The 25203-nt window shown below is 33.0% G+C and overlaps 1 protein-coding gene across 6 annotated transcripts in view; it reads right to left on the bottom strand.

Annotated features, from left to right (window-relative positions):
- LOC134252998 (phospholipid-transporting ATPase ID-like) overlaps positions 1-25203 on the bottom strand; it is a 50663-nt gene that overhangs the window by 19360 nt on the left and 6100 nt on the right. For 4 of the 6 annotated variants that reach the window (XM_062735524.1, XM_062735527.1, XM_062735525.1 and 1 more), the window contains exons 4-7: positions 23119-23177; positions 16362-16475; positions 10524-10622; positions 1696-1830 (exon numbers count right to left, since the gene is read on the bottom strand). In XM_062735524.1, the coding sequence (XP_062591508.1) occupies positions 1696-1830; positions 10524-10622; positions 16362-16475; positions 23119-23177 (407 nt within the window). Of the gene's footprint in view, positions 1-1695; positions 1831-9635; positions 9735-10523; positions 10623-16361; positions 16476-23118; positions 23178-25203 lie in introns of all 6 variants that reach the window. The other 2 variants (XM_062735523.1, XM_062735528.1) reach the window with 2 other exon arrangements.

The raw sequence follows: 25203 nt of genomic DNA, 5'->3' as shown, positions 1-25203 counted from the left end.
AATTATTCTTCAAACACGATATCTTAGTTATTTAATTAAAAAACGTGTAAATACTTACCATCAAAAAGATAAGTCCTTTCACTCCGGAGTTCCGAATGACAATGAAGACTGAATGATAAGTGAACGATGAACGCAAAGTAAACGCAACGAAGAGCGAACAGTGAACATTTTGTGAACGGTGAACGCGAGTGCACGGTGAATGGTGAATGCAAAACTGTGAACGAAGAGCGAACGGTGAATGCACGCTGAACGAACGGTGAACGAACGCTGATCAAACGGTGAACGAATGGTGAGCGAACGGAAAAATGGGAAAGTAGAACGTTTCAGGGACTGTATTATTCTTTAAGATATGCCTGTTTAAATAAAACACATGATAATTCTTGATGACATAACTTAATGATGGAGCAACTATGCATCACTATTCAAAACTTGGTGTGATTATATTTTTGGCATACTTTTGAGGCAGAAATATTTGTCAGGAATTTAATTTACAAAATAATGAAAAACTGGAGACCAAGACCTTTAGGTTAAATTTGCCGAAGATTCTCATATGTAGATACCTAAAGGTATTCAATAGGGTCTGTACCTAAAGTTATAAACTTAAAGATATAAAACAGATCACCAACACTTCGTGAGAATGCAGCAGTAAATTTAATTGGTCCACCGGTTTCGAGAATTTGATTTGTTTATTTCATTGTTATAAAGAGCATTGAATCTTACAAAATTTTTTCTGTGACTACAAACTTTTGAACAACAATGAAATTTAATGCCCATGAAAGAAGCTTTTAGATGACAAATCAAAAAAAAAATATTCCCAAGAAAATACCTTCTGCTTCAAAGCAAGAACAAAAACAAGCTATATACAGAGAAAACTAAACAGGGAAATTTCCTCTTAGCAATATATCTAAAAATAATCCCTTGGCTAAATTGGTATGAGATATAAATATGAATTTATATATTGATAGCAAAAATTCACACCAAAGTTAAATTTCTATCAAAGCAGAAATTCATCAAACAATGGCATCATCCATTTAAATCCTAATTTTACACTTACTAAGCAGATGAATCTATAAAATTTCTAAACATGGATCCCAATTAGTGCTTGAGACCTTCAATTATGATATAAAATATCAATACATCCATAAACATTGTTTACTAGGGTTCAAACTTCACAGAAATTGTACAAAAAAGACACCAGACTGATCTATTGAACCAGTCTGGTTCAATGTCTGGTGCAGTTGTTATAAATACAAATCATGGGTGTTTAGTTGATGTCAGCTGAATTCCAAAACCTGATTTAAATCTTGGTAAACTAACTATATATAGCAGATTTGTGAGTAAAGGGGCCAAAATAAAGAGTGATCAGTGTCAGATACAACAGCAATCGTATGATCATGATGATTGGCTTATAGTTTGGTTTAAATTGAATTTCTCGAACTCTTATTATTTGTTTTCATGGCCCAAGTAATGTAATGAAGGAAATAGATAAACATTAATGTTGGGGTGATATTTCACAATGTTTGTTTATGTAACTAGTCAAGTTTGATTAAAACCATATGCTCTTTGAATATACAAACTTTTATTTCAGTTTATTCAAAACTTTAGCCTTAAAACACAGATGTGTAGGGTACCCTGATTCAATCTACTGCATAAGTGCATTCAAGGACAATATTAAGTCTCAGAGGGTTAACTTACAGCCACAAATTGATTGGTCTCCATTTTGATGATGTCACCAACAACAACTTTATGCCATCGTTCCTCCATCAGTTTGCCGTCACGTAAAACCCAGGATTTTCTGTTGTTTACTAGAGCATCGTTTCTGTGTCTTTGCTATTGTTATAAAAATATATTTAAAAAGATTATTTTATGTCAATATGGAAGTTTTTTCCAGGTTATAAATTTTTGAGAAAATCAATGTTGAAACAGTTGCTAAGAAACAGAAGAATTAAATTCCAGTGTTATTCTCGAGGCTTAATATTACATCCAGGAGGATTACATCACAATTCATCTTTCAGCAGCTTTATTTGCCTTATTTGGGGGAAAAATAAATGCTAACATCTCGGCTTTGTTTCAAAAAAGTTGCTAGGCAACGTGATCTCAATTTCAGAGAACCTGACTACATGGAATTTCAATCCTGTCTAACACGATCTCTTTTCCACCTCATTCCCAAACATAATAATGATGTAATCTCAGAATTTTCTTTAAAAAAATGAACAATTCTAGTTTTTTTAAATGAGTTTTTCAACCACATTATTAGCTGCAATAATGCACCCTCCTTTTTTTTGGAGAGGGCTACAACTCCTTAGGATCTTCTTAATCGTGCAGCTGCGGGAGCACACAGATTTCGGCTCAAATTGTCAGTAAATGGCTATTTTATTAACATTTCTAACCTGGACTCCAAAAATGTAGTTATCCAAGACATAAATCAATCCAAAAATATACAGAATGATCCATATATTGTTTAATTTTCGTGTATGTCAACATCACGTCTTGAATTTATCCGCCATGTTTACTGACCTTGATACAGCAAAACTCGGTTATAACAAAGTCACTAGGACCTATAAAATTACTTCATTGTATCTGTTTTTTGTTATAACCGTATAAGAAATTCATTAATTTTGTATAGCTGGTGATCCAAGATGACCGCTATATCCGTGAATTCGCAATATCCGTGTTCGTACTAAACAAGTTTCATTGTAGATTGTACTTTGGGAAAACCAATGAGAATTTAGGTTCTATAGGAGTGGATTTTTTTAGGAATTCCCTTATTTTAAGCATAAATAGTGCTGTTTGCGTAAAAATAATGCTTGAAATGGTTTTATTTATCGATGTTTTTGTGAAACAATTGACCAAAATCATTTATAAACACCGACATTTGCTTTATTAAGTTGTTCTAAATTTCAAGCGAAAGTCTCAGTATGTCACACGTGAACTGTCATGGCTGCTGAGTAGAGGGACTGGTGAACACGCAGAGTTATTTTAAAAGTTTTTCGCATTTTACGGGCTATGTTTTTGAAAGTGAATAAAAATTACGTCTTATTAGAAGTAAGTTGAATGTAAAAACAAGTTATTTTGCCTGCACTCTCCCCTTTTTAAAAAAAAATATTTGCACCAATACGGAGATGCTGTGGAATTGTAGCCCTCTCCAGAAAACATCAGATTAAAAAAATCGGAGAGGGCTTCATTACTGCAGCTACCACATTATATATATAATACACCTGTGCGACAAGTGATTTTCCTTCCTGAAAAATTATACATGGCAATTTAATTGAGTTCATAGTACAGAGATACCCCTAACTACTCATAAAAGACAACCCGAATGTGCATGCAAAGATAATTAAAGAATGCATACAAACATTTCGCTAAGGTAATAGTGAATAATTGTACTAATTGTGCAAGCAGAATAGTATTTTGGTATGTGCATATATGAATCAAATCGAAATGTTATAACATGTAACGGTACTAGACCTGTGAGTATTGCATATTACAAGATGTACTATCATAGACCAATTTTTATCAAACATGTCTGAGGAAAGTAATAATTATATTAATTTTAGTAGAAATTAATATATAGTTATTTATATAATAAGTTAAGTTGATTGAACACATTCACAAATATTGTTGATTAGTTTTAGACAAGAGTGGAAAGGACAGGCAAAAACAGACAGCACTGCAATTTTATCAAAGTATTAGACTACTACAAAAATCTTACCACCAAAAGTATTATAAAAACATTAAAAAGAATGACCCTGTTGATAAGGAAAACTCATGCTTTTTGGTATATTTGCAGTGGCGGATTTAAGGGGGGGCGCACCCGGCGCGCGCCCCCCCTAAAATTGTCAAAGTTAGCGTAAATCAAATATGTCTTCTTGGTAGACCTCATTTTCACCCTTCAAAATCTCTAGAATCCAGGAGCTTCCGGGGGCTTCGCCCCCTGGGCCCCCACCAGGGCTTTGGTAGACCTCATTTTAACCCTTCAAAATCTCTAGAATCCAGGAGCTTCCGGGGGCTTCGCCCCCTGGGCCCCCACCAGGGCTTTGCCCTGGACCCACTGGGGGCCTCAAGGCGGCCCCCAGACCCCTTGCCTAATTTTGGCGCCCCCCCTAACTCCAAATCCTGGATCCGCGCCTGATTTGTCAGAGTGTAGGGGGCAAACTGTAATGCATGAACTAGTGTTTTAAGTTAGTAAGAGAAAGAAAACAAGTTAAAAAGAGAAAAAAATGTTAAAATGTAGGTCTTGTGTCTAGGGGTAAAAGAAATGATTATTACATACTTGTTTTCATCACGCAGCTTGCTAAAATATTTAGTTTTCTTTTCAAAAGGTCATATTTTATCTGGTATGTTGACATCATTTTTGTCAGGATATGTTTTAAGTAATATTAATCACAACAAATAACAAGCTTACACAGTGAAACTGTGTCTCCTGCTTATGGGATAGTCTTAAAGTAAATATGGAAACATCTTCACACTTAACTTCATATATCATGTATATGAATATGTGACCTTAGACCTTTAACCTTTTCCTTTCATTATATAGTAAGTTGTTTCTTAGGTAAAGGAGAGTCATTAACTTACTTCTCAAATAAAAATCTCACAAAGAACTGAAGTTAGCATACAAAATACAATGTATGTAAAGCAATCAATGTAATACATGTATACAATAGAGTTTTGTATCTTGACCTTGACCTTTGACCATCGTGTTTGAGTAATAGGAAGTTAATGTTAAATTATTTCATCACTAAAGCTAAAAGAATTTTTGAGACTTTAGAAACTATTTCAAACCATTAAAAGAACTAAGTTAAAAACTACATTGTGTCTTATAAAAAATCAGAATGTATTTTTTGAACTTGGAGTCTTTATTTATTCGGGAAAAAAAATTCCTAATAATCAAAAATATAAAATGAATTACTTTTTTCTTTAGGATAAAAAGGTAGGAAAAGAGTGACGAAGATGACAGACAGCATGTCCACTAATTTGACATGTTTGGGAAACGGTATAAAAGCGGAAGATTTCGCCCCAAAATAAAGTCAATTCCTACATCTGAAGCAATTGAAAGAAAAACAGAGGTCTCCAGCTGCACGATAGTCATTCAACAAAACGGCTTTCGGAACAAAAAAAAAACATCATGTCCTTAGAAGTAATAGTATATTTTGTTTTTATTATATTTATCGAAATTTTGTTAAGGAATCATGATTATTCAAGACCCCCAAATCATGGCAAAAATATTAATCTCAGCATTGACGATTAAAAAAAACCCATGACAAAATCAAAATTAAAGGCGACGATAGAAACGAGAACCAAACTAATGAAAACTTTGCACCCAGATGTTTCAAAGAATCTATTGACTGGCATGAGGTATTTCTAAATGTAAACCTTATATGAGGCATGAGTCCTTTAGACAATGACTGTGTTACTACTCTTTTGCAGGGCAAATTAATCAAGTTAATAACGTTTGTTGATAGATATTAAATTATGTATATTTAACAATTGCTTCTACGTCATATTTCACCAAAAAATTTTCCTGCAAAATAATAGTACATTACAGTTATTTTGAAAGGGTCTCTGTTATTTTATAGGTTTGTAAACAAGTGAAATGTTTGACAATATTATAAAACAACTTCAAAAATAATAGTTTTCTTTTTCAAGGCTTTCTGCACCTTTTACATAGAATGTGCACAAAACATGTAGAATGCAAAAATGAACAACAGGTTTAGGTAAAGTTTTATATATAGATATATATACACATGTATTTCCATGAGACATTGATATATATATATACATTTTTTTTTCTAGAGATACATTGTCTCAGATTTGTCTTATAGGTTCATCAGCAGAAATATTGGAATTAGGAGCTGCAAGAGGACAGGATATATTTCAAAAATACATAAAACCCAATGGTACAATATCTGCAAATGCAACTTGTGTGACTGGTCTCCATATGAAAAACCATGAACTTTACTACAGGGATCAAAAACTTGCAACAACAGACTTGAAATCAGCACTCCAAAAGTTTTCAGAGTGGCTATCGGACTCGAACTTAACATTCTTGTGAGCCACAATGGATTACGGTTTGACTTTCCATTATTTATTCAAAACATTATGTCACAAAATATTGTGATGAATACATGTATTGCCGGCTTTATCGACACTTTGGAGGTTTTTAAAAATTCTGATTTAAAGACACAAACTGGCAGTTTTTCTCAGTCTACTTTTGAGAGATGCAAGTTATTTTGAAATGATGCTATGGACCTACAAAATTTAGTGAACTTTCATAACATTCCTTTCAACACTCTGTTGAGGAGTACGATTATGTTTTACAGCAAAAGTTTTCTTCAGTAAAGAATGACAATTTGAAATCTTTTAGTAACCATGGAAAAGTGATTACAGAATTTATGGCAAATAAAATTGCAAAATCTGGTTTGAATATGAATTATATTAAATATTAAGATGTAGTCTTGTTTCAGGAAATTGTAAATGTGCAAGAGTTATAAGTGTAAAAAAATAATGAACTCAAATTATTTGTCAAGTCAGTTGTAAAGAGTTACATTTTGTTTTTATAATTGTAAAGTTATATGTTAAATTCTCTTAATTTTGTAAGATATGATTTTTTGTACACCAAATGGCAAAACATTTATTTAAATTTGAAAAAATCAAAAATTCCATATATGCAAAAAATATCTGTGATTATCCTTACATTTTTTGTAATCTTTTGTGCCAAAATATTTGAAATGTTGGGGTCAAAAATTATTTTTTTTTGTATGTTGGTTTATGTAACAATGATGTAGCATTTTGAAACAATTTTGTAAAAAAATTTTTTCATTTTTAGTAACCATTTTTATTTCATTAAAAAAGGTGGCACCTTGTATGAAAATATTTTTAAAAAATCATTAATGAACTCAGTTATAAAATATATTTCTATAAAGTCCTAAATTATCCTGATTGTCAGTGTTTAGAGCTCCCTTAAAAACTACATTGTGTCTTATACAAAATCAGAATGTTTGACCTTAGTCTTTTGACCTAATAATCAAAAGAGGTCTTTTTTCAGTGAAAGGAAGTTATAAGATTACATTTCAATGGGACTTAAAAAAGATATCATCTCATGAAACTATAGCGTAACAGACAGCCAGGCCAACAAAAGTAACAAATATTCCATCCATCCATTTAACAACAGACTAAAACTAGTAGCAAATACTACAATCTCCCATTAAAAAAAACCCAGACAAAATCAAAATAAAGCTTTAGAATTCAGAAAATCTAGAAAACTGATGGAATCATTAAGGGTCCTTCAATGCACTCTACCTTGACTTAGTGACTAGGTGTCTTTTGAGTTATTGCAAGCATTTAGGTTAAAAGAACCGGGTTAAGTGTTGACAGACATCAATATCTTATCTCTTCTTCTTGACCTTACACACTCTGTGCAGTAATATAAAATATCATATGGCTTTAAAGGTATTTTATCGTAGAAACCAGAAGTCTCTGTCGAGACTGAAGCTCTACTGGTTTGTACTTATAGCAAAGGCAGAGAAAAGTACTTATAATAAGCAGTTGGGAATTGAAACATGACAACAGCAATAAATAGAATAATGATCCTTGATAAAGTCTCTTTATGTTCTTAGTGTAGCCAAAGTTATATTGAAATCAGTCCAAAACTGTAGGAGGAGTAGCATTTTGAAACAATTTTACAGAAATTTCTATTTTTAGTAACCACGGCAACACCGTTAATCGAAATAAAAAAACGATACATAGAATTATGTATATTAGTGTAGTCTACTTGTGTGCCAAGTTATACTGAAATCAGATCAAAACTGTAGGAGGAGTAGCATTTTGAAACAATTTTACAGAAATTTCTATTTTTAGTTACCACGACAACATTGTTCATTGAAATCAAAAACCGATAAACAGAATTATGTATCTTAGTGTAGTCTACTTGTGTGCCAAGTTATATTGAAATCAGACCAAAACTGTAGGAGGAGTAACATTTTGAAACAATTTTACAGAAATTTCTATTTTTAGTAACCACGGCAACACCGTTCATTGAAATCAAAAACCGATAAACAGAATTATGTATCTTAGTGTAGTCTACTTGTGGGCCAAGTTATACTGAAATCAGACAAAAACTGTAGGAGGAGTAGCATTTTGAAATAATTTAACAGAAATTTCTATTTTTAGTAACCATGGCAACACCATTCATTGAAATCAAAAACCGATATACAGAATTATGTATCTTAGTGTAGTCTACTTGTGTGCCAAGTTATACTGAAATCAGACCAAAACTGTAGGAGGAGTAGCATTTTGAAAGAATTTCAAAGAAATTTTTATTTTTAGTAACCATGGCAACACCGTTTATCGAAATCAAAAACCGATATACAGAATTATGTATCTTAGTGTAGTCTACTTGTGTGCCAAGTTAAATTGAAAACAGACAGACAGACAGACTGACAGACGGACGGACGCTGGACGCATTACTATCGCATAAGCTCTTCTGGTCTCTGACCAGTAGAGCTAAAAAAATCAACTAAGAGAATTTTTCAGTGTCATATGACCTTTAAACTTGTTCTTCCTTTGCTTACCCATTCTCTATCAGAAATCACTAAGATTTTTTTTAAAAATCCCTAGAAATCTACTGCATCAATCATTTGAACAATTTGATGGAAATACAGGGACGTACAAGTATGTACAACAAATCTTGACCTTTTTCATTTATGACCCCCAATCCACAAGTCTTCTGAAAACTGTAAACTATTCTCGATCTACCTGTGTGGCATTTCTAAAGCTAACAATTGAGGTATATTACTACATATATCACCATTAGCATATTAATACAAACTGAAAGTCCAAAAATAATGATCTAAATAACCCAGCATTACAACTATAGAAACAAAAACCCTATTTCCTTCTTGGCATTTGTATTTTTTGAAAGGGACGAATTAAGGGGGAGGGGGTTAAAATTTGAAGTCTTCTATAAGACTACATGTATTACTCTTCATGTCTTGACTACACATTTTAGGAAAATAGGTAGACTACATACATAGACTTTGATTTGCTATGAAAAGTTAATACACTGTACCCCTATATCTCTCCTATAAACACCAGCTAGAAATGTGGGTGGATATTATTATTAAGTAAAACATATCATTTTGGATGTGTTCTTGTCACTAGCTTGCACATACATACATTATTTCAGGAAATTGTCAATAAATTATCTTTTAAAATTTAAATTTGTACCAAGTTTCATTTATTTTGGACAATTTAATACTAAAAGAGAAATAGTATTTAAACATTTCTTTAAGACATTGAATGCACATACAGCAAAGCTTGGACACATTTAAGGAAAAAAAAAGAAACTTAATTGTAACTGATGAATGCATACATTTTCCTGTTTCCAGACATCAAAAGTAAAACCACTTACAAATTAAATGAAATACTTTCAAAAATTTAACTTAGAGAAAAAAAAAATTATCTTATCAAAAAATATGTAGCAAATAGCTTCACACAAAATAATGGAAATGGAAATATTAACTATTGTCTGTATTCATTCTCTTTTAAATTAAATAATGAGCAAAATAATGTAGGAACTGGGAATTGTCTAAAAACAAAATCAAATCAACAGGATTTGAAGAAAAATGGAAACTCACGAAATCATCGACGGCGTCTTTGGCGGCGGACACGCCTAATACTACCACCAACGGGATGAGTGTGGTGAGCGGTGTCAGGGAAGAGATTGCCGGAATTAGCTAAAGGGAAGCAAGGTCAATAATCTATAATTAGTCATACTGAAAGCAATATTGTTTTCCTTATCCTTAACCTTCTCCAAATTGGTTTGGGGTCTGGTGGAAGCTGGGATTGTTGGCATCTGAAAGGTTCTGCTGAAAAATTATAATAGCTAAGGAAAGCAGGGTTTGAAAATTTGTGAGAGTAGTAATATTAGGAAAGAAAGAACTTAGGAAAAGCAAAGATTATTTTGCATACAACCATAAAAGTTCATACAAACTAAAATAAAACTTCACTATATGAACATGCAGAAGGAATACATGTGGATGATTCTCAAATTGTACAGTTATGATTTTGTTGAAAATACTTCCACTTTGCAGATCTGATACCATAACCAAAAGTTCATAGTGTTATGATACCAGATAGATAACCATTCCAGCATCATTTTATTTTGTGTGAACTGCAAGAAAGTTGACTGATTTGTTAACTATATAATCATGGTTCCTTTAAGGTAAACTGTTCCTTTAAATTTATATGATTTAACTCTGAAAGGTCATGCAGGCAACCAATCCGTTTGGAAAATCATCAACTCTTTTTAACAAAATAAACCTTCAGGGTTTTGGAATTTTTTCTTTGCAAAACAAACTGAAATTTCAAATAAGTGTACAATTTGGTCCAATGTACATGTAAGAAGGAAAAGCAGTTGATGTATAAACTACTATTTTACATTCAAAGTTAACTAGACAAGCACCCAGGCAGAGAGTCACACAATACTTAGGTTAAGGGTCATTCACTATGGTGTGCAAACTTACAACATCATCAACAAGGTCTTTAATGGCAGAAATCCCTAATACAAAGGCCAGGGGCAGCAAAGTAGTATACCAGGGCAAAGAACTTATTGCCGGTATCACCTGCAATGAGATTTGTCATGTGTTAGTGCAGATATGCATGCTCCAAAATAAAGGAAAATGACAAACAGCCAGGGGTTAAGGACAGCTATCGGTAGTGTCAAGGTCAGGAATTGGCAGCTTCTCTGAAAGAGGAAGGCAAGAAAGAAGTCATACTGAAAATAGAACAAAATTATATCAAGGCAGATCCAAATAAATTAAAGTTTACATAGTTGAGTTAACTGCAGAAAATATGTCAAATTCATTCCATGACATACCATTCTTGTAGGAAAATTAAAAGGCATATCATTCTGATAGAAAGAAAAAAAAATAACAAATATCAAGAAAAATCATAAGATTTTCTTATAGAAAGAAAAACCTTGGCAATCCAAACTGAAAAAAAATTCATTTCTTTTTAAATTCAAGTACATGTATATGTTTATTATGATCGACTTAAGTGAAAGACAATTCAATTTGCAAAGGAATAAAATATAGAACATACACATCTATTAAAAAAAAATGTCCCACTGTGATATATTTTGATTAACAAATAAAAATACAAATTAAACATCAAATTCATTTCATGCAAAATATTTTGGCAGCAAAATTAAAACAGTTTATCCCTAAAGTTTCATGTTTCAGTGAACATTGCTTGATTTTAAGAATGTTTGTATAAGTTAAAGATAATTTAGATGCCTCAAACACATAACCAGTTATAAAATAGAAGAATGAATAGTAAATGTGATTCAGTTGACCCCCCCCCCCTTTTCCTTTAAATGATTAAAAAGGACACATGGTCACATGACTCAAGTAAGTATGTGATAGCCTGCAATCACAATATTAGAGATGCAAACATTACCCCACTTGTTGATTCATAAATCTTGAACAAATTATTTTACTTTGACATATACAAAATGTACTAAATATATATATATTTTAAGGTTTTTTTCATTTATGTAAGAATGAGTTTATGAAATAGATTGCACGACTTCTCTATTTTTCTATAATACAATAGAATAATAGAATAACAAGTGACATCAAACATGAATCTGTTTCATTAAATTTCAGCACTAGACTGATGCAGACAAGAGTCCAGACAGTTTTGAAACAGAGAACATATGCATCTTACAGTGAATTTAATAGCAGAGATGTCATACTTGTTTTTAACCTACTTCAAAAATGTAATCATCAAGCATTTAATCTACTAAATATGTATGACTCAATTATTTCCTCTTGAAGTTAAGCTTCCCTTTTTGAAATAACAAGTTATCAAAAACAAGTAGGAGTTAAACATAGGTAATCAGAGATTACAGAGCTCACCTCAACGAATGTTGTCTTTAAGTAAGGCAAAGTCACACAATTAACCAACAAAAAGTATACATTCCAAAAATGAAAATATTTTTAAAAGCAATTTTGATCTAATACTTTGAAATAGACTTACATAAAAAATTTAAACTACTTCTTCTTCATGAAAATGTAATGAAAATCCAGCATCTGAAGCAAATTTGCGAGTTTTCATCTCTTGATGCAGCATTTGTGCAAGTTTGGTTTATACAATGTTATATAAGCCTTATAGTTTTTGGTAATAGACCTGCAACCGTAACTTTTACCTTGTCTATTATCTGAAAAATGTATGTCCAATTCAGCATCCGAAGCAAGTCCATTAGTGTGCATCCTTAGATGTATCATCCATGCAAGTTTGCTCATTATAGGGCTCATAGTTTATTGGAAATGAAACATGCATCAAAACTAACATTTTCACTCATCTACAAAAAGTAGGTCAGATTCAGCATCCGAAGCAAGCCTGGAAGTATGCATCCTTAGATCGTCTATGCAAGATTGGTCATTTAAAAACTCATAGTTCCTTGGAAATGAAACCTGCACCAAAAACTTTTAACTATTCACTCAACCGGAAAATGTAGGTCAGATTCAGCATCCGAAGCAAGCCTGGTAGTGTGCATCCTTAGATGTATCATCCATGCAAGTTTGGTTAACATAGGTCTTAAAGTTACTTGGAAATGAAACCTGCACCAAAAACTTTAACCTGTTCACTCAACTGGAAAATGTAGGTCAGATTCAGCATCCGAAGCAAGTCTGGAAGTGTGCATCCTACGATGAATCATCCATGCAAGTTTGGTCAACATAGGGCTTGTAGTTACTTGGAAATGAAACCTACACCAAAAATTTTAACCTGTTCACTCAACCGGAAAATGTAGGTCAGATTCAGCATCCAAAGCAAGCCCAATAGTATGCATCCTTAGATGTATCATCCATGCAAGTTTGGTCAACATAGGGCTTATAGTTACTTGGAAATGAAACCTGCACCAAAAACTTTAACCTGTTCACTCAACCGGAAAATGTAGGTCAGATTCAGCATCCGAAGCAAGCCCGGTAGTATGCATCCTTAGATGTATCATCCATGCAAGTTTGGTCAACATAGGCCTTATAGTTACTTGGAAATGAAACCTACACCAAAAACTTTAACCTGTTCACTCAACCGGAAAATGTAGGTCAGATTCAGCATCCGAAGCAAGCCCAATAGTATGCATCCTTAGATGTATCATCCATGCAAGTTTGGTCAACATAGGGCTTATAGTTACTTGGAAATGAAACCTGCACCAAAAACTTTAACCTGTTCACTCAACCGGAAAATGTAGGTCAGATTCAGCATCCGAAGCAAGCCCGGTATATGCATCCTTAGATGTATCATCCATGCAAGTTTGGTCAACATAGGGCTTATAGTTACTTGGAAATGAAACCTACACCAAAAACTTTAACCTGTTCACTCAACCGGAAAATGTAGGTCAGATTCAGCATCCGAAGCAAGCCCGGTAGTATGCATCCTTAGATGTATCATCCATGCAAGTTTGGTCAACATAGGGCTTATAGTTACTTGGAAATGAAACCTGCACCAAAAACTTTAACCTGTTCACTCAACCGGAAAATGTAGGTCAGATTCAGCATCCGAAGCAAGCCCGATAGTATGCATCCTTAGATGTATCATCCATGCAAGTTTGGTCAACATAGGCTTATAGTTACTTGGAAATGAAACCTACACCAAAAACTTTAACCTGTTCACTCAACCGGAAAATGTAGGTCAGATTCAGCATCCGAAGCAAGCCCGATAGTATGCATCCTTAGATGTATCATCCATGCAAGTTTGGTCAACATAGGGCTTATAGTTACTTGGAAATGAAACCTGCACCAAAAACTTTAACCTGTTCACTCAACCGGAAAATGTAGGTCAGATTCAGCATCCGAAGCAAGCCCGGTAGTATGCATCCTTAGATGTATCATCCATGCAAGTTTGGTCAACATAGGGCTTATAGTTACTTGGAAATGAAACCTACACCAAAAACTTTAACCTGTTCACTCAACCGGAAAATGTAGGTCAGATTCAGCATCCGAAGCAAGCCCGGTAGTATGCATCCTTAGATGTATCATCCATGCAAGTTTGGTCAACATAGGGCTTATAGTTACTTGGAAATGAAACCTGCACCAAAAACTTTAACCTGTTCACTCAACCGGAAAATGTAGGTCAGATTCAGCATCCGAAGCAAGCCCGGTAGTATGCATCCTTAGATGTATCATCCATGCAAGTTTGGTCAACATAGGGCTTATAGTTACTTGGAAATGAAACCTACACCCAAAACTGCACCAAAAATGTTAACCTGCTCCAAAAACATTAACCTGGTCATTCCTTTGCTGAAATTGCAGCATCTGAAACTTTGTCTGGTACAATAAAACACACTAAAACCATCTTGCATGCATGTCTAATCAGTATAGGACACAGAAGTAATTAAAAAGAAAACTGCTCCAAAAAACTTAACCTTAACCTGGGACGCCGACGCCGACGCCGACACCGACGCCGACACCGACGCCGACGCCGAGGGTATCACATAAGCTCCCCCCAACTTCGTTGAGGTGAGCTAAAAATGTAACATATTTTCTCCATCTCTAAATTAATTTTCCTTTCGAAATTTTTTCTTGGAAAGAAGGCAGGTATTTTTTTTTTTATATATATATGCAAGGTGTATGTACCAGGTACATTTTTTAAAATTAAAACTCAATCCCCCTAACAATTTTTCATAAAATCTCTTACTTGAGGATTAAATTTATGACTAACTATGTATTTATACTATGATCTAGCTACCCAGGTATTCTAAGAAAAATATTTTGTACTTTACAGTTCAACGGCATGCCTCAGAATGACCTTGATATGCTTTATGGAATACAATGACCTTGACCCCATTTTCTAGGTGACTTATTCTTTCTAACAATAGCATATCTGCATCTTTCCTACTATCACATTTCATTCTAACCCCCCTCTTATTTCCAAGTACTGGTAATATCTTTAAAAACTTATGAACAGTGACTGTCGTTATTTTACAAATTGCTCTGTCAAACTGCCCCACACCAGGCATATATCATCAAACTTCATCAATTTACTGCGCTTTACTAATGATCATAAAACACAGTGTTTATCTGATTAAATGCAAGATATCAGTTCCAGAAAACTCAATTTCTTCTTTCACGATCCTTCATCCTAGCTGTTTATTGATATCCATGTGATTTTGCTGGCAAATAGAATTAAGGATGCAATAACTTCAGCAAGGCAGATTACATAATCAGACCAGGATTGTTGAAAGACACGCTCTAAAATAATGAACCTCCTTTAAGTACTTTATCAATGTTTTTTTTTTGTTAAAGTGTAAATATTTAATAATGGTAAACAACATTTTAAACTGAAGATTCTTGAGAGATGAGCACAGTTTGTCCCAATAAGTTTATAGCCTCAAATTACAACAGTTTTCTATATGATATACTAGTGTCAGGAATTACCCACATTGTAAAAACACTTCAATTAAAATCAATTTTAAAATATTTTAAGAACTATAAAACACTCAAAATATGATAGGTTTTCTAGCTCTTATATTTCATATGGATTTTATATTTGCTAAAACAAAGAATTTTACCATACATTTGTTCAAGTTCATTATCAACTTGAAAATTTATTGAGGTTTAAACATGACATGTTTTTCATTGAGATGGTAGAAAATGTTTTAATTTTGAAATTTTCTTAAGTGCTTCTAGAGATATAGATTTTTTTCTTCAAGAAATCAGCTCAAAATGACTTAAAAATGTAGAGAAGAAATTTCCAAAAGACTTATAAGCATGATCAGAAATTCAATAGGTAACTTAGTTTTTTTAAGTCAGATATGAGTTTCTGAATCCATTTGCTATTGGTAGATAGATTCAATATGTTATCTGCTGTTCACATAAATCTTAAAAGGAAGCCCACACAATCTTGCATGTTTACGGCAATTGTGGCAGTCATATCTTCTGATTGTTGTTTGATCACCCCAAAAAGTAGCGAGGTTTCCCTGGGATTACTGAATGAAAATATGTGCCATATTTGTTGACGTGTGGAAAGACAACAGGGAATAAATGGAAGATTTCTCAGAAAATCAGAAACAACAGAACAATAATGAATTCAAGTTCCATTTGCATTTTCACACTGTGGAACATTTACACATGGTCAATAGAAAATTACAAAGATATAGTAAAAACATTTCTCTCTAATGAGCTTATGTACCATTTCTTTTTTTAAAGGATCAATTTATAATTTGAAAAAGTTAACTTGGCCTATTTCAAAATAACACCTGTAGTTAAATTAATAAAATAAGGAGACATAATTAATACCTGTAGTATAATAAAAATAAGTAGTATTAAGTAATACCTGCAGAAGACATAAGTAAATACCTGTAGGATAAGTAAACATAAGAAGTAGAAGTTGGCAATCCTCTGAAACTGCTCCAGGAGATTCTTTGGCAGAAAGGAGAGGACTGAGTACTTAGATGTACAGATGTAATTGTTCTATAATAGAAGGAAAATTATCATGTCACATTGGAAAAATGGTAAAAATTAAAAAAAAAACCATGCAGATTTATCAGTGTTTATGGTGACAAGTTCTTCAATTTAGCTTGTGATACCAAAGGATAACTAGAAGCATTCATATTGTTCTGCAATAAGAGTGATATTAGATGTCCAAAAGGGTCAAGATATTGGAACGCTATTGTAACATCCAAGGCACCAAAAGCTGCGATTGTGCCATATTTAGTGATTTTGGAATTTTTTTTCTTGATTATAGAAAATCTTGTCTATTCTCTGGGAGACACTGGTAGGGTTGCTGATAAGCTGACCAACTGCAACACTACACAATTTTAATTAAGACAGCTAGGTTTATTCATTTTGCCACCTGATTAATCACCATATTACTACCACTAAAACAAGGCAATGGTAATGGTCATATTAGTCCAAAAGCTTAAGAAACTATTTGCCTGAATATGATCAGTGAATCACCCTTATGCTGAGTATACACCTAGCTATTCTGTATTTTTCAGTAACTGAAATGGTTTCTGTCCATAATTTGAGTTTTTCATCCATAATTGTTTGCAAAATATCCTGGCTATTTTTCTAATGTGAGTTAATGATTGATTTTTTTCATTGCAAACATTTACATAATTTCCTTTTTTTGTCATTATGAATCATTATACAGTTGAACTTATGTATCTCGGATAGCATGGATATTCTACAGTTATTTCGAAATCTCAAACACTTATTCTTCAAGTATTTCATCCTCAATATCTGGTTTCCTCAGATACCTTGAATTGTACCTCTGATACATGTATGCATATATATACCTAATATTGATTCAATGTCTCAAAGTTGGCTAATTTTCTTTTATCAAAGGGCCATAGCTATATACTTTCTGAAAAGGCTGAAATCCCACAAAGTTTAATCTTTATCCTTTATGTATGCATTTCATTTGTGTACCAAAAGTTTTTGATAAATTTCAGTCAATATCTGGCCATAACACTCAATTCAAAAGGGTTGAAATCCATCCAAATAAAATTTGCAACTCTTCCATACACAACTATGCACCTAATTATTCCAAAAAATAGAGAATATAAAAGTTATGCATATAGACAGATTGAGGTAAAACCATACCACCCCATCCTAAATTTTATTCAGTACAAGGCTATCAAGCATCAGCATAAATAGCTTTTAATACAACTATTTGAGCAGAAACCTTTAGCAGTTTGACTGAAATCCTACTTTCAATTCAAAAGGATCAGCATGTGATTTATCAAAAGCCAGTCCAATCTTCATAAAACCTACAATGTAAGCTTTCTAAATACAAATTTTTATGACCAGAATTCTAATGACATCTATGCTTGGACTTAAGCTCCTTCCTGATGTGGCGGTAGTAATTTTGGCTTGGTCATACCCTTCATTGTCTCAAAGCTAAGTTGTCTCCTGAGGAGCTTCTTTGATTACCCCTGTATCTGTATTTACTCTAAGGTCCAAACTTCATCTGCTTTAAATCAATTCTGATTCAGTGATTCATGCAGAAATCAATCACCGCTTGCATGGCGTTGACACAAAATCCACCAGGAGTTTAATTAAATGAAACTAATTTTAACACCTTTTTACTCTTTCATGAAAAATATTGTTCATCCGAACATAAAATCAAAATCTGTAACCATATGTGATGTCTAGGAAAGAGCTAGGACACTGCCTGGGGTGGATTTTTTTTTAAAGGAAAGGATGGGGGTCACCAAACTATAACTATTATTGCAGTCTATAGGGCACTTGACAAGCACAAACCTACTGCGATTCAATGTATGGGTATTTACTGGGAATTAATACTTGTTCTCTGATTTGTTGCAGTGGCTAGCAGGACCAATGAAAGTTGGCTTGTTAAGACATCAAGAAGAATTATATCACATCTAAATAATGGATTTTCCTGAATTGGAGTCGCAGAAGGGACCTCCACTGTTTTTCCTGAATATGATTAAGAGAACTCTAACAATATCTACTTTCTCTATAGTAACACAACTATGATTTGCTTATTTTTAAAGCAAAGATATACACTTCAAATAAACAATAAAGTGCCGCGCCACAGCATGACACGCCCGTCAAAAAAATTACAATTTTCTTGAACAGTTTAGGTGCAAGAAAATCACATCAAACTTGCCCGTGATTCTAAGATTTCGATGATTTTTCAATTCCTTAAAATATTTATCCATCCCCTGTGATGTAGGCATCAATTATAATAAATATTACATAACTGATAGATTTCTGTGCTGGTTGTGTTAGACCTTGTCAAATGCCCATCATCAAATTAGTCTTAACAACTTAATCTATACCAAATTAATTTTGAAAAAAAAAGGCTGGCCATCAAATGACATATGTTATAAACTGACCAGCAGTTCTTCTGTCTAATCCCCAAAGGGTACAGATAAGGCCAGGTAAAATTAATCTTTAGATTCTCATCCTAATTTGCTAAAAAATTGGGGCGGGTGGGCGGATTTTATTTTCTATTTTTTATAATTGTTAATTTATATATAGGCCTAAGTATCAACATAACAATGGACGCCCCGTACACATTTTTTTTCATTACCTTAATGCAAATATGAATAGATTTAAGTCTTTTCATATTCTTTTAAATATTTAAAGAAAATTTTTGCTTTAAAATTTAAATATTTATTGTTAATTAAGAAATTATCAAGTACACATTATACGGCACACCCTGAACAAAATGAGGTAGGGATACCAATAAATTGTGTATGCGTGCATGACTTTTTATTTTGCAAAATCTATATAAATGTTCTAATAATTATTCTACTGAAAAATCTAGTCCTTCTCTTAAATCTGTCTACGATGTTGTAGATTTTTTTTAATTTCAAAGCAAAGTCACACAGCTGGAGATCGTTATATATAACTTGACCAGGTGTCATTTTCCTCGTCTATTTTTACTTAGTTACAATCTCTCTACATACTTGCTCCTGCCAGTGATGGTATCTATATGTGTTTATGCTATTTTTTCTTCTCTGCCTTCTCTATCTGACAAATTATCTATTCCTTACACATTTAAACTTCTTTTATTGCCGATTTTTCTCCATTCTTCACATGGCGTTTTTGCTATAAATAGCGACATGCGACTTTTAATACAGACGGGAGATAACTCTTAAACTTTGAACCAAATTCTTACTGAATAAAAATACATGAAAATACCCAAAAATCAAAATAAAAAACATCGGGGCGGGACATTTTGAGAGGGGCGGGCGGGGATGAGAATCTAAAGATTAATTTTACATGGCCTAAGAGACAGCTAGCCTTCCTACATTGAACTCATTAATAAATCTTTAACTGGATGCTTGTCTACTCATTACTACCAAGAGATGAATGGGTCTGCATTTACTATAAATTTTGTTTAAAAACATATAAAATACTCAAAGACTTTTTTTTTGTTGAGATTTAATTTCCAACAGGTTTTAATATGTAATTCATATGGACATGCTGATTCCACCCCACCCCATAAAATTAGTTTTTAAATAAATAATATTACATAATATCAGATTAGTCTACAATGCAATATCAAATTAGTTTTAATTACTTTTCATCAAATTAAGCTAGTCAACAAGAGCTATAGCCTATTTTTAATCAAACAGGCTTAAGGCCGGTTTACACTATGCATCTTGAAGCATGCATCTTTGATGCATGTGTCAAGATTCACAGTGTAAAAGCCCCTTGTGTCAAATTTAATGGGTGTTGCATCTTGAACGATGGAATAGATTTTTAAAAAAGAAAGGTCAGAGTTGATATTGAATCATAAACCTGATTTTTTTCATTTAGTTTCAAAAATAGCTTCCCACACAAAAACAGAAAATACTGATTAAAACTACAATTAGAAAAACTTATTTGATTATTATAATATAGAAGAATTTTTGTTTTGGAATAAATATGAATTATATCTTCCAAGAATTGTCATAAAAAGGAAATTAAGAATAATTAGTTCAGCTGAAATAAATATGGAAATGAAATTTGAAGGTACTGTTATTTTTTTTAAGTAGAGAAATTTCATCTTTACTAAGTATTCTAAAGATGCATGCATCAAGACACATAGTGTAAATAAGAAGATGCATGATTCAAAATTGAAGCATGAGTTTAGATGCATGTGTCAAGATGCATAGTGTAAACCGGCCTTTACCCATTTGCCCAATACTCAAGGGACAGATAACACCAATGCTCTGGCAGTTAGCTTTAATTTCTCTCTAATTTGACATGCAATTTTCTGTTATCAAAATTCTTTTTGACCAGTGCTTGATAATTACACTCAAGGGAGAGGTAGGATTTCTCTAACATACATTATATTTGTTATAGATTGCTGTCAAGTATATGCTTTAATAAAATAAGTATTTTCTTGATTTAACACTTTTTTAATAAGAACAGTGCAATACTCTTACATTATTTGGGATGTGTAAATAAATAGTAAAAAGACATATATTTTTTTTTTAATTTCACTTAAATTAAAGGTCACAGTGACCTTGAAATAGGTCGCGACACACCTTCTACCTAAGACGCATAAACTGGCCAAGTTTGATGATTGTAAGTCTTATGGTTTTCTTGTTATGGGCCGGAAAGGATTTTTCCATATTTGGCTATAACTTCTTAATTAAAGGTCAGAGCGACCTACTTTTTGTACGCGACACACCTTCTACCCAAGATGCATCAGATGACAAAGTTTGATATTCCTAGGCCTAGTAGTATTAAAGTTATGAGCCGGAAACGAAAAAGCTAACAGACAGACGGACAGACGGACAGACGGACGGACATGAAGCCTATAACATAATACGTCCCGTCTTAAGACGGGCGTATAAAAAGGCTTACTTCTTTCAGATGTGTTATTTTAAAATAAATGATGGGATCTAGTTTTACTACATACATTGTTATTCTTTTTCTGGGTGTCTTTTGGGTATATTTGCGCCTTCTTAATTTTCAGGAGTCTTATAAATGTGCTGTACCCTTTTTACTCACACATAATTCACATTTATGAATACAGTGTAGACTATAGAAATAAAACTGTCAAAATTTAAGAGCTGAAAATCCTCCTTAGCTTTTATATACTCTTAATATTTAACAATAGCCTTCACAAACAAGGAGCACCAGGGACCCAAGTCAAAATTACACCTCTATCTAGAGTGTTTACTGTTACCCATGCTTTAATTGCTGGATGAGGGCTGGAGCATCTCCCTGGTCCATACCAAATAAAAGGTCACACTAGGACTAGTTTTAACATTTACACTGGTAAAAGGCTTGTAATACACATAACTTCGCCATGCCCAAGGGTATGTCACTTGCAGCAAGTTTGTCGTTAAATCAATGATTTTTGTGGGGGGTTTAATTTTCATTGTTTTCATGGTATGACAAGATCCATGAACGTATGTACTCCAGGAAATATACAATGTGTTGTTTTAGTATTATGAAAAGATCCATGAATTCAGGTGTGGAGCTGAAACGAATACCAAAAATTAAAATTCGAATTTTGTGACTGTTATTCGATTATTATTCGAATATTCGGTAATTTACTCCATGCATGTCAAATATTGTACACAAAACAACTCAAAACTTCTTCAACAACAAAATCTAATCCCACAAACCAATATTTTATCCTCAAACCACATTTCCTCAGAACAAAATTTGACCAATGGAAATATGTAATTTTGCAGTATTTATAAAGTCTAATATTCCGTATGAACTATTTGATGAAGCCAAAACCAGATACAGTGTACATATATTTTAAATATATAATAATAATATAAGAAATAGTTCTAGACCCAAACCAATTTCTGTAGCAATTACCGTAACTGATTTACTCAAATAAACTTGGGAATCACACCAATTATCTTTATAAAATTCATTATGTTCATGAAGAACAAATAACTGCACAATCTAAAACAGACTTCTTAACAAACTTAAAGTGTTTCCTTGAAAGGCATAAGACATTTTCATATAATTTGTATTATTCAATTATTGGACAATATTTGCAGTAAATGTGGTCTTAAACTATACCATATCCTGCGTGTTTGCTTTGGGCTACTTGGCTATTACTAGAATCAAAAGATTCAGGTCAAAGAGATGAACTCTTAATATATATATATATATACAGTCAAACTTAATTATCTCAAAATCAATGGAAAAATACTAAGGAAATCTAAAGAACAAAGGACTGGTTCTTCGAAATCACTTCGACATATCCATGGTATTCAAGATAACTATAGGTCCAGAAATCAAAGTTCAACTGTCAGTGGCGGATTTAAGGGGGGGGGCGCACCCGGCGCGCGCCCCCCCTAAAATTGTAAAAGTTAGCGTAAATCAAATATTTCTACTTGGTAGAACTCATTTTTACCCTTCAAAATCTCTAGAATCCAGGAGCTTCCAGGGGCTTCGCCCCCTGGGCCCCCACCAGGGCTTTGGTAGACCTCATTTTAACCCTTCAAAATCTCTAGAATCCAGGACCCACTGGGGGCCTCAAGGCGGCCCGCAGACCCCTTGCCTAATTTTGGCGCCCCCCCTAACTCCAAATCCTGGATCCGCGCCTGACTGTACTTATATACATGACTGTATATAAATTGGTAAATTAATATCAAGCGATCAGCTGATATTTACTTACTGCATATTGAAACTGTAGGTTGTATTCTGGATCACTGCCTCTGATGTGTCTTTCTAGTTCTACAAAATATAAAACAATGTCTCTGTGAAAGTAGCTGTATCAATTTTCAACGCTGAAAGAATACACATTTTGTGAAACATTAATTAAGTACATATAATTTTTATTTCCTTCTGGGTCTCCCTCTGGTATTAATTGGCCTATTTACAATGTCTGGTCTAACTATAGCAGACATAACTGGATTATGTATTGAGGAACAATGAATAATACATGCCATTCATCATATTATCATGAATAAAACATTAAACCCAGACTCAAGCAGAAAATTGAGACCAAATTGTACCATACCTCTAACATAAGATACTTTTCCATGGAACAATATTGACATTCCTTTAATACAACTGAAATTCCATATGAAGACAAAAGACGATTTATGAAATTGAAGCATACAACAATCTATTTTTGCTTCTCTGAAAAGGAATTGAAATTCAAATGCCTGGATTTTTTTTTAAAGATGTCAGTCACTATACGGCTTCAAAACATCCCACACTGATCAATAGGAGAAACCTTTTCTGTATCTGTACAAAGTAATAGAGGATTATTTACCAGAATAATGAAATCTTTTTTTTTAAAAGAAGGAAAAAAACATCTTCTTATCAACAAAACAGAATGGCATCATCAAATATTCATTCCTACAGATCATGTGCATGAAAACTACTCGAAAAAGTCGAGGGAGAAAAATAACAGATTGATTATATATCTGATTGATCCATAAAAAGTCGATTCAAAGTCACTGCTCTGAATAACTGCAGGTGGAAATAACCAAGGGACCTAGAATTCATTGATGTGTCTAGATCCTTTTGTTTCTGAATACGTGGATTGTACTCGGGTTCCATTTAGTGGAGCTGTTTTATTTGTTCAGACTTCATAATACTTATACAGAAACTGAAATAATGATACACATTGAGGATTCAGTTTTCACTATGACAACTGTCACTTTCTCCTATGAAATAGACCAATACTCAATTTCATTTATGAATTCTCAGAAGCAATCTAGCTTTTGGGATGAAATTGGTTACTATAATATCAAATTAAGTGATGATTCACCAAGCTTCAAACAATTTGAAAAAAAAATCCACTTCTTTCATGATTTGATGAAACAAAGGGAGTTGATAAGTTATACATGCATTTAATCTAATTTACTGCTTCACTGAGAGAACCAGCATTTCTCTGAGAATAAATAATAGAAATATGTACTAACTCTAGCTTGTATGAAAACTGACAGAAGACACTTATCATTAAGATGGAGTGTTTTAAGTTTTGTGTGTTAATTGTTCCAAAGGCCATTAGAAATACTCCCTGCTGAAATAGAAATTGTGCTTTATTTCTTAGAATTCTTCTAATCAACATTGCTCACATTGGTCAAATTTTCATATAGATTCCCCAAGAAATATAAGACTAACAGGCATCACAACATTGCTATCTGTCTGACCTGCGGAAAGTTTAGGCAGTGTTTTTTCCTTTGATTGATAATGATTTCTAAGCAGAGGAGAAAGGAATGAATGCGTTATAACTCATGTTAAATTTAGTGTTCTTATTCACCAAGTTTGCTGAAAAGTTCCAGATACATTGTAAAGCAGGGATTTTTTTTTTTACACAAATGCACCCCTTCCTTTAAAGATGATTTTGGTATTCAAGTATTATAGTACTGTTTACTAGAGTATGCTACTGACCTATGGGTAATTTTAATATGTTCAATGATGTATGTACTATTGTATATAAGAATCTAGTTGACCTTTAAGTACATAAAAGCTTGTATCATCATAAGGAAAAGATGACAAGTGAGCCCTTCTTCCTAATCGTGTAAGTGTATTATTCGTAATTCAGAAGCTTCTCAGATCAACAGGAAAGACAGCTCTCTATACAGATAAACATCAGGCTCATCAAACATGTTGTTTTATAGAGACTTTTTAAATAAGAAAACAATAAATTTACTTTTGAAGTATGAAATTTCTATATCATTCTTTTCTTTCATTAAGATAATTAAAGGAGTAAGGAATCTGCCATATAATTTTTCGCATTTAAAGC

Source organism: Saccostrea cucullata, unplaced genomic scaffold (assembly GCF_032062105.1).
Source record: "Saccostrea cucullata isolate Sc308-1 unplaced genomic scaffold, CSIRO_AGI_Scuc_v1 ctg1556, whole genome shotgun sequence".
Lineage (NCBI taxonomy): Eukaryota > Metazoa > Mollusca > Bivalvia > Ostreida > Ostreidae > Saccostrea > Saccostrea cuccullata.
Note: the sequence above shows the minus strand (reverse complement) of the source record. Positions and strands in the feature narration are given on the sequence as shown.